Below are 11,338 nucleotides of genomic sequence, written 5' to 3'. Positions count from 1 at the left end.
TTTCTGGATTTTTTTCTCCCCAATTGTATCCGGCCAGTTACCCCATTCTTCGGAGCCATCCTGGTCATTGCTCCACCCCCTCTGCCAATCGGGGGAGGGCTGCAGACCACCATATACATGAGGAGTTTCGCCAGGGGGATGTAGCGCGTTGGTGGACCACGCTATCCCCCCCCCCCCCGAACAGGTGCCCCGATCGACCAGAGAAGGCACTAGTCCAGCGACCAGGACACATACCCACATCCGGCTTCCCACCCGCAAACATGGCCAATTGTGTCTGTAGGGATGCCTGACAAAGCCGAAAGTAACACGGGGATTCGAAACGTGTTGGTAGGCAACGGAATAGACCGCCATGTTATCCGGACACCCATGGAAAACATTTCTAGCACTACGAATGAGCTGACAGCAGTTGTGTTCAAGTATCAATAACCAGTAGAACATTATAATAATAATAATAATAATAATAAACTTTATTTGTATAGCGCCTTTCATACATAAAAATGCAGCTCAAGGTGCTTTACATTACATCACAAGGGAAACAATAAAACTCAACAATAATAATACAGATAAAATAAATTGAAAGCAATAAAACACAGACCTAGGCAAAAAACATAAAACAAGGCAAGAAATAAAACAACAGTACAAGATAAAAAATAAGAGTAAAAGAAATATAAAGTGAAATTAATTAAAAGTAAGGGCGTAGAAATGGGGTCTTGAGCTCATTTTTAAACTATGTATGGGCGTTGATTCTCTTATTTGTTGGGGGAGTCTATTCCAAGCCGTCGGTGCATTAAAAAAAAGCTATTTCACCATACTTTTTGTAGTTCATTCTAGGGACATTGAGCAGGCCAGCACCAGAGGATCTAAGAGAGCGGCTCGGAACATACTCAGATAAGCAGTCAGATAGGTATGAGGGTGCTAAACCATGTAGAGCTTTAAATACAAGTAAAATAATTTTAAAATCAATCCTCAATGCTACAGGAAGCCAGTGTAAAGATGCTAAAACTGGGGTAATGTGATCTCTCATCCTGGTTTTTGTTACGACTCCTTGCTGCCGCGTTCTGTACTAGTTGTAGCCTATCGATACTTTTTTTGGTAAACCAGTAAGAAGTGCATTGCAATATTCTAGACGCGAAGAGATAAAAGCATGCGTCACCTTTTTGGCGTCTTCCAGGGGGAGGTACAGTCTAATTCTAGCAATATTTTTAGGTGAAAAAAGGCACCCTTTGTAACATTGCTGATATGTGATTTAAAATCCAACTCAGAGTCAATGATGAAACCCAGGTTTTTTTAGTACAGTCTTACTCTTGCAGCCAGACTTCCCATTCTACTTGATATCATTTCTCTCTGTGCATTAGTGCCTATAATGAGAATTTCTGCCTTGTCTTCGTTCAATTTGAGAAAGTTTTCACTCATCCATTGTTTAATACTAGACAGACAATTCATCAAGGGATTGAGAGCATTGGGGCCATCTGGCACTACAGATAAATATAACTGAGTATAATCAGCATAAAAACGGAAATTCACTCCATGATCACAGGTAATGTTCCCAAGCGGCAGCATGTACAGGCAGAACAATAAAGGACCAAGAATGGAACCCTGCGGAATACCTGAGAAAATTACATGTTATGCACTTGTAGTATTTACATAACCCCCCCCCAAGCTATACCCGCTACCTAAGCATGTCCCAGGTCATTCCCATGGTCACACTGAAGAATGGCCATATACGAATGACCTTATATAATAGTGCGTACAGATTTAACATGTGCGGTTTCGTAAGGAATCACCAAGACGAATTACAGAGTTGGATAATCTGACTGAGGTTTGTTGAGATTAAGTAAAGAATTGGTTAGTTGGGGATGAGGGTAAGGGTGGGGCTGGGGGGCACTGACTGGCTGCCAGTTTGGGCTCCTGATCTTCCAGCTGGCTGCTCAGGTTGAACCTTGGGGGAGGTGGGGGGGGGGTGCCCCCGTCGTTTGAGCAGCTGGTGGGACATAGCACTCATTGACCCTCTCACACACAGAAGGCTGCAGAGGGCTGGAGGGCTTTGTGTGTGTGTGTGTGTGTGTGTGTGTGTGTGTGTGTGTGTGTGTGTGTGCGTGCGTGCGTGCGTGCGTGCGTGCGTGCGTGCGTGTGCGAGCAAGCAAGAGAGAGGTATGTATGGGTGACTGGGAGTGTTACTTTCCAAATTTACATACGCTTCATATACTGCATATATCAGACCCTGAACTGACTCCGCCTACTCAGGATCTATGTGTGGCAAATGCAATACTCAGCCTCACATGTGTGTACATATGCTGCTGGCCCCCGCACACAGATACACACACTCCCAGTCCTTAACACACGTTGACAGCCTGAGACGCATTCATCGATAAAGAATATAAAAAAATCTGCAATGAAAAGAGAATGTGAAAAGATTAGGTTATAGCAAAGCACATATCTCCCTGGCAGACAGACACAGGACATAGTGCAGCACAATACATTCTCTCCACTTATTCATCTCCCTCTCCCTCCCTCCCTCTCTCTCTCTCTCTCTCTCTCTCTCTCTCTCTCTCTCTCTCTCTCTCTCTCTCTCTCTCTCTCTCTCTCTCTCTCTCTCTCTCTCTCTCTCTCTCTCTCTCTCTCTCTCTCTCTCTCTCTCTCTCTCTCTCTGTCTGCTCTGCAAAGTTATATGAAGGGCATCAGGCAGGCCCGGCGAGCTGAGTGCAGAGTGACAGCGGTGCGGAGAGTGATGGCTCAGCCCGATAAACACCCAGCGCCAAATGAAAAGGCTCTGCGCTTGCCATCATCCCCTGTCACAATGCAATTACTGAACAGAGCGATAGCAAGATAGCAGCCCCCACCGCTAGCTGCAATGATAAAAGTATTGACTGATTTGATTGAATGATTAAAATAATGCAGACATAAAAATGGGGGGAAAGGAGAGAGAAAGAGAGAGAGAGAGGGAAATGGCAGAGAGGAGAGTGAGCGACAGAGACGGAGAAAGACAGAGGGAGAGGGGCTGCAAAGTGTCAAGCTTTGTAGATAGGGGTTTTGTCGTTATTGTGTATCTCTCTGTGTGGTTGTGTGTGCATGTGTGTGTGTGCGTATGGGTATTGGTATGTGCAAGAGAGAGAGAGAGATTGGGGGCTGGGGCGGTCGAGATGTTTGCTCCATCTAGGGGTGCTTCTGATTTTGTTCTTTTTGTTCTAGGTTGTATTTAATTTCTCTCTCTCTCTCCCGCTCTCTCTCTCTCTCTTTCTCTGTTGCTCTCTCGCTCCCTATCTTGCGCTCCCTCCGCCTGTCTCTCTCGGTCTCAGGTTGCCATTTGTGCTGACGTGAAGGAAGTTCTGCTATCAGATGGGAATGAGAAGGCCATTCAGAGTATCCTTTCATCCCCCTCTCTCTCCCTTGGCTCCTTTCCCCCGTCTCACTATTAATTGCTCACATTCAATGTAAATTATAGGTATTTCTTTATCCTTTTTGTGAGAATGAGGTGCACACCGCCTCTCCCCTCCCCACATTTTTTTTGAAGGTTTTAATGAGCGAATGTATTTTGAAAACACAAATGTGTACGTTATTAAGATGACAATTTACAGTGTGCCCACTGTGCATGAACTTCTGATGCATCTCTAGCTATCGGGTTCAGCAAACCTGTGACTAAGCTGACATGCACATACAGCATCCCTGGTCCGATGGTTGTATTTGGTTTTACTTTAAAAATGTGCAGGAGCGTCCGAGTGGCATAGCGGTCTATTCCGTTGCCTACCAACACAGGGATCTTAGTTTCGAATCCCCGTGTTACCTCCGGCTTGGTCGGGCGTCCCTACAGACACAACTCGCCGTGTCTGTGGGTGGGGAGCCGGATGTGGGTATGTGTCGTGGTCGCTGCACTAGCGCCTCCTCTGGTTGGTTGGGGCACCTGTTCAGGGAGGAGGGGGAACTGGGGGGAATAGCGGGATCCTCCCATCCGCTATGTCCCCCTGGTGAAGCTCTCACTGTCAGATGGAAAGAAGCGGCTGGTGACTCCGCATGTATCGGAGGAGGCATGTGGTAGTCTGCAGCCCTCCCCGGATCGGCAGAGGGGGTGGAGCAGCAACCGGGACAACTTGGAAGAGTGGGGTAATTGACTGGATGCAATTGGGGAGAAAAAGGGGGGGAAATCCCCCCCCCCCAAAAAAAACATGCAGGAGTGTTGCAGTACTCATGCAGCAACACCTATTGCAGAGGTGTTGCTGCATGCAACATGCTGTTGCTACCAATTCTGCAATAACTGCATCTAAGGATTAACAAAAAAAAAACCCACATCATATATCTCATTGTTTCACACTCAAACTTTAATTGCGTTTCAGTAATGGAACTGCAATTTAAAGCAAGAGAATGGAAATGAAGAGAAAAGTCGTGAAAAGAATAGAGAACGCAAAGGGCAAGACAGTTAAAAGGACATCTTTAATCTCCGCCACTTAAATCACAGAATAAAACAGTTCTTTCCTCAGCAGAAACACTGTTTTTGGACATTTCAGTACCCCCAATGGGGTGATTCTTCCATGCACTGTCCGGAAAGGAGATATGCGGGCGTCCGGGTAGCGTAGCGGTCTATTCCATTGCCTACCAACACAGGGGTCGCTGGTTCGAATCCCCGTGTTACCTCCGGCTTGGTCGGGCATCCCTACAGACACAATTGGCCATGCCTGTGGGTGGGAAGGCAGGTTTGGGCATGTGTCCTGGTCGCTGCACTAGCGCCTCCTCTGGTTGGTCGAGGCACCTGTTCAGGGAGGAGGGAGAAATTGGGGGGGGGATAGCCTGATCCTCCCATGCGCTACGCCCCCCCTGGCGAAACTCCTCACTGTCAGGTGAAAAGCAGCAGCTGGCAACTCCACATGTATCAGAGGAGACATGTGGTAGTCTGCAGCCCGCCCCAGATCGGCAGGGGGGCTGGAGCAGCGACCGGGATGGCTTGGAAGAGTGGGGTAATTGGCCGGATACAATTGGGGAGGAAAAAGGGGGGAACCCCCCCCCCCAAACAAAAGGAAAGGAGATTTGGGGGTAACCCTGACCAGTGTTACAGACTTGAAATGTGGATTTGGGCTGGACTGTACAGATATAAGTCCTCTAAGTCTATTTTTCTGCAGGTAAAAGCTGCTAATGCGGTACCCAAACACAGTTAAATGCCCAAACGCAACATTCATTTGTACACCTACCAGTCCTACCTGCCCACAAAGCCAGACAGATAGTGGAACAGTTTTGATCGTGTGAAAAGTAGTTAGGGACTTCATCCTGTATTAAGGGTAGGATTGTGTCAATTCCACTAAAATATTTTCTTGTTTTAATCACCAAGGCAATCAAAGGTTGTTTTAAAAGGTGTTGTTATTTTTATTTTTGGTCAAGATTGAAGGTTTGGAATAATAATTGTGTTTTTAGGGCTAATTTTTTGAGCCAGAACATTCGTTCTCAGCAAGTGGTCACCTGGTGTCTGTCACCTTTGTTTGTCCTTTTCAGTCTTTAACCGCCCATCTTCTGGGGTGTTCGGGTAGTGTAGTGGTCTATTCTGTTGCCTACCATCATGGGGATCGCCAGTTTGAATCCCTGTGTTACCTCCGGCTTGGTCGGGTGTCCCTACAGACCCAATTGGCCGTGTCTGCAGGTGGGAAGCCGGATGTGGATGTGTCCTGGTCGCTGCACTAGCGCCTCCTCTGGTTGGTTGGGGCACCTGTTCAGGGGGGAGGGGAACTGGGGGGGAACGGCGGGATCCTCCCACGCGCTATGTCCCCCTGGCGAAACTCCTCACTGTCAGGTGAAAAGAAGCGGCTGGCGACTCCACATGTATGGGAGGGGGCATGTGGTAGTCTGCATTCCTCCCCAGATCGGCAGAGTGGGCTGGAGCAGCGACCGGGACGGCTCGGACGAGTGGGGTAATTGGCTGGATGCAATTGGGGAGAAAGGAATCTCCTCATCTTCATTTTTCTCTCTCTCTCCTTCTTCTCCTCTCCGCCCACCTGTCCTGATCCGCCCCCCCCCCCAACTCCCTCGACCAGCAGCGAGACATGAGAAGGAGCTCTGACCATGCAGTCAGTTCACAAACGCAGGAAAGATACACAGTTCTTCCCACTTTGACCATTGTGTCCTTTCCATATTTAGCCGTGCTTGCCAGATCTTTGTTTCAGCTTGCCTCCGTGCCCCTGCACCAATCACAATGAGGCCGACAGACGAACAATAACTTCATGCGTCTCGTGTATCACACACACACATTCAACACGTCACGGACTGGCCGCTTTGTTTCCTCAAGCAAACACAATTGAGACCGAGATCGGGGAGAATGGATGGAACAGACAGAGAGAAGAAAGAGAAGAAAGAGAGAGAGAGAGAGAGAGAGAGAGAGAGAGAGAGAGAGAGAGAGAGAGAGAGAGAGAGAGCTAAGAAATACAGGCAGCGTCCTCAGGCCTCCACCGCCGCGGCTCATTCACACGCTGTATTGGACCCGAGGCGTTTCCTTCCGTGGAGGAAGCGTGTTCCCATTGCTGTTGGTCGGGCACTAATGGCCAGCCTTTGTCTCTCGTGGCCTTATTGTGGGGCCGGCGTAATAACAGGCGGAGATAGCGGGCTGTGATACGTGGGGAGTTTCTCCTGGTGAAATGGACGAGACGATATACAGAAACAGAATTGTTAAACGGTCTAATTTTAGTTACTATATCTTGTATCTGAAAACTATTTTTCTCTCCTTCCTTGAATTTTTTTTCTTTTACTTTGTTCACAGGCACTGAACACACACACACACACACACACACACACACACACACACACACACACACTCACACATATTTACCACTGACAAAAGATGGGCCCTCTTATGTCCTCTGACCTTGAATAGTCATACTGAAAATCAATGGAAATGTTCCATTAAGGATGATTGATGCATGTCAATGGCCGCTACTTGTCTCCTAAAAGTGACGGGGGCAAATATTCCTCATCTTTAATGCTCAATAACTCTCCCATAATCACCATCTCTCCTTGTCCCCCTCCCTGTCTACTGTCTGTCTCTTTTTGAGACTGTGTGTGTGTGTGTGTGTGTGTGTGTGTGTGTGTGTGTGTGTGTGTGTGTGTGTGTGTGTGTGTGTGACCTCTCCCCTAGTGGTGTGCTGCTGATGAGATTACAGTAAGCTGCTCTGGTGTTTGCTCTGTCATCCCTATGTACCAACACACTGGTGTACAGGTGTCCAGCGTCGGCGAATACATCTTTTTATATTTATTTTTAATTATTATTTTTTATATATATAAAAAAATGTTAGTTTGGCTAGCTGGCGATCTGTTTGTGTGTGTGTGTGTGTGAATACCTGTGTGGAAGTCCTTTTTGATCTTGGATTGGCTGTCCAGCTATCTTATCCATCTATCAATTTATCACTCCTCACTCTCTCTCTCGCCCTCCCCCTCCCCCCTCTCCTTCACCCTCTGTCGATTGGATTTGTCTCAGCTCTTTGCGGGCTTTAAAGACAAGGAAATCCTAATTGAATTGCTTTGCAACTCCACTAGGCAGTGTATTAATAGACAACTTGACATCAATCGCCCTGCCTCTGTGTGTGTGTGTGTGTGTGTGTGTGTGTGTGTGTGTGTGTGTGTGTGTGTGCGCATCATGGTTAAAAGCCTTCCCATTGATCCAGCTAGAGGCTGCTGTGATCCTCATCTGCTAGCTGGCTTGCTGTTCCGTGAGATCATCTCTGGTCACTTGCCCCGTACACACACATATACACTCACTGGCCACTTTATTAGGTACACCTTGCTAGTACTGGGTTGGACCCCCTTTTGCCTTCAGAACTGCCTTAATCCTTCGTGGCATAGATTCAACAAGGTACTGGAAACATTCCTCAGAGAGTTTGGTCCATATTGACATGATAGCATCACGCAGTTGCTGCAGATTTGTCGGCTGCACATCCATGATGCGAATCTCCCGGTCCACCACATCCCAAAGGTGCTCTATTGGATTGAGATCTGGTGACTGTGGAGGCCATTTGAGTACAGTGAACTCATTGTCATGTTCAAGAAACAAGTCTGAGATGATTCGAGCTTTATGACATGGTGCTTTATCCTGCTGGAAGTAGCCATCAGAAGATGGGAACACTGTGGTCATAAAGGGATGGACATGGTCAGCCACAATACTCAGGTAGGCTGTGGCGTTGACACGATGCTCAATTGGTACTAAGGGGCCCAAAGTGTGCCAAGAAAATATCCCCCACACCATTACACCACCACCACCAGCCTGAACCATTGATACAAGGCAGGATGGATCCATGCTTTCATGTTGTTGACGCCAAATTCTGACCCTACCATCTGAATGTTGCAGCAGAAATCGAGACTCATCAGACCAGGCAACGTTTTTCCAATCTTCTATTGTCCAATTTTGGTGAGCCTGTGCGAATTGTAGCCTCAGTTTCCTGTTCTTAGCTTACAGGAGTGGCACCCGGTGTGGTCTTCTGCTGCTGTGGCCCATCTGCCTCAAGGTTCGATGTGTTGTGCGTTCAGAGATGCTCTTCTGCATACCTCGGTTGTAATGAGTGGTTATTTGAGTTACTGTTGCCTTTCTATCAGCTCCAACCAGTCTGGCCATTCTCCTCTGACCTCTGGCATCAACAAGGCATTTCGCACACAGAACTGCCGCTCACTGGATATTTTCTCTTTTTCGGACCATTCTCTGTAAACCCTAGAGATGGTTGTGCGTGAAAATCCCAGTAGATCAGCAGTTTCTGAAATACTCAGACCAGCCCATCTGGCACCAACAACCATGCCACGTTCAAAGTCACTTAAATCACCTTTCTTCCCCATTCTGATGCTCGGTTTGAACTGCAGCAGATCGTCTTGACCATGTCTACATGCCTAAATGCATTGAGTTGCTGCCATGTGATTGGCTGATTAGAAATTTGCGTTAACGAGCAGTTGGACAGGTGTGCCTAATAAAGTGGCCGGTGAGTGTATATGCTGTGTGTATGTGTGTATATGGGGCAAGTGACCAGGTGTGTGTGTGGGGGGTGGGGTGGGGTGGGGTGGGGTATTTTATGGGTCCCCATGAGGAAAATGATCCATTTTAGGGTTAGGACTTGGGTTTAGGGTTGAGGTTAGAATTAGGATTAGGTTAAGGTTAGGGTCAAGGGTAAGGTTAGGCATGTAGTTATGAGGGTGAGGTTGGGGTTAAGGGCCAGGGAATGAATGTAGTCAGTGAGGGGTCCCCACAAGGATAGGGTGACATGGTGTGTGTGTGTGTGTCCTCTCCGTCCGTCATACACACCATTCTACAAACCTTTTTAAAAAAATTTTAATGTATGGTTTTTTACAGGACGCGTGTCAAAGCTGTGGTTTAGGGCTACAGCCAACGTTCATTTTCATTATCTATTATCTATCGATTACCGTTTCGATGAATTGATCAGTCTATAAGATATCAGAATTGATGACGGATGACCATTAAAAGTTCGCGGAGCCCAACGTGGCGTCTTACAACAGTTTACTTAGTCTGACCGGCAGCCTAAAAAAACCCCCCAAAAGTATTAATTTTATTATGACATGAACTGAGAAATGCAAACAAATCTTAGTATTTGTGAAGCTGTAACCTGCAAATGTTTGACATCTTTACTTGATAAGTGTCTAAAAACGATTAATCGATCACCAGAATCATAATCGATTAACATTTTGTCGACTGACTAATCGAGTAACCAGCTAATCATTTCAGCGGTACTACTACTGGTAAAAAGGTCTCCATTTTGACACTTTTGGAACAACAGGACATGGGAGGCCAGCGGGTGCACACAACAGGTATATGTTTCTACTATACTGAGTTTTACTATGGTTGAATAACCAAAAACCTATGTCCATATATTATACCATATTGCTTATATACTGTACTGGTCATACACTATACCATGTACCATACCACAACTCCACAACCCATCATGCCCCTATACAATGCTATATACTCCCACTATATTACACTATATTATCTTGTGTACCAGAAGTATACACTCTATGGCAGGTAGCGGCAAGTATAAGAGGTGTAGTTGTTGTAGAGCTGCTGCAGACATTGCAGACCAATCCCGGAAAACCCTTCAGCACCAAACACTACCACATGGACAGCTAACACAGCTGTCTATGTGGTAGTGTTTGGTGTGTTTTAACACAGGTTAAAAAATTTTTTTTATTTTTTTGTGCTAAGCATTTCAGATATGGTAACGCGACAACGCTGCATGGTGAGAGTTTCATTTCGACCATGACTTCCAGTGCTTTGGGTCCTCAAACAGCGATGGGAGTTACCGGCGTTAACATAGGTGCCAGTTAGTTAAACAAAAACAACGGTCTTCTCATTTGCAGCTTTAGACGCCTCATAGCCGGGTGATGTTTTTTGTTCTATCCCACTGATAACAGATTGATCAGATAGAGATAGAGATGAGTGGCGAGAAGGGTGGGGGCGTGATTGTTGGCCGTTGCTGATACTATTACTCGTAACTCCCCAACAGCTATCATGCAAGTACCACTGAGCAAGGCACTTGACCCCCAATGCAGGTATAACATAGGCCGTGTTATAGGTTTATAACCCCCTTGAAAGAGCTCATTAATATTCGTCTGTCTGTGCTATGATTGGTTGAGTACGAATACTGTCGTCATGCAGAAGCAACGGAGGAGGTAGCTAACGTTAGCCGTCAGCGTCAGAAGGGAAGGCAGCATGGGTCAGGGTTAGGGGTTAGGGGTTAGAGACGGAGGGTCTCTCCGTCTCTTCTGTGTGACGACAGTATTCATGCTCAACCAATCATAGCCATCTTTCAAGGGGGTTATAAACCGATAACGTAGGCTGTGTTATACAGCCTATGTTATAGCTCCCCCAGTGACAACCCCAGTGTATCTGTCCAGTGGCCGACAGTAAAGGACTTGGGGTTGGACTTTGCTTCCAGGTTGGATTAATGGCTGTGTAAGTGCAACTCACAGTCAAGGGATGTTGCTCAGTAAGAGCACATGAGAAAGTACATCTGGTTGCAATAATGTGTGTTTTCCTCTACTGTAGTCTTTGTTTAACGTCAACCAAGGGCCCATCCTTAACTGTTGCACACCAGATGTTGGAGGAGTGATTGAAAAGAACAGACAATCTGGGAAGTTTGGAGCCACGCTTGTCTCCAGCAGGTGAGATAACGATCTTAATAACCGAAATGAATACGCCATGCATAATGTTCTGATCTATGGCCCCGCGGACAGATGTGAGCTGCAGACTGCGTGCCGCACTTCAGGGTGATGTTCACATTTAGAGACGGGCTTGGACTTCCGTTCTTGCTTATAATTCTCAGACTTGATGAGACGAGAGCTCACATCATGTTTGGGATGAAAAAGTAACTCT

At 46.7% G+C, this 11,338-nt stretch overlaps 1 protein-coding gene across 1 annotated transcript in view; it reads left to right on the top strand.

Moving 5' to 3' along the window:
- The window catches only part of camkmt (calmodulin-lysine N-methyltransferase), a 57,237-nt gene that overhangs the window by 12,969 nt on the left and 32,930 nt on the right, over positions 1–11,338 (top strand). The window contains exons 2-3 of the mRNA XM_056292286.1: positions 3,297–3,360; positions 11,061–11,127. Of these exons, the coding sequence (XP_056148261.1) occupies positions 3,297–3,360; positions 11,061–11,127 (131 nt within the window). The remainder of the gene's footprint in view (positions 1–3,296; positions 3,361–11,060; positions 11,128–11,338) is intronic.

The sequence above is a fragment of the Lampris incognitus genome, chromosome 13 (genome assembly GCF_029633865.1).
Source record: "Lampris incognitus isolate fLamInc1 chromosome 13, fLamInc1.hap2, whole genome shotgun sequence".
NCBI classification, from domain to species: Eukaryota; Metazoa; Chordata; class Actinopteri; order Lampriformes; family Lampridae; genus Lampris; species Lampris incognitus.
This window is presented reverse-complemented; position numbering and strand designations above follow the sequence as displayed.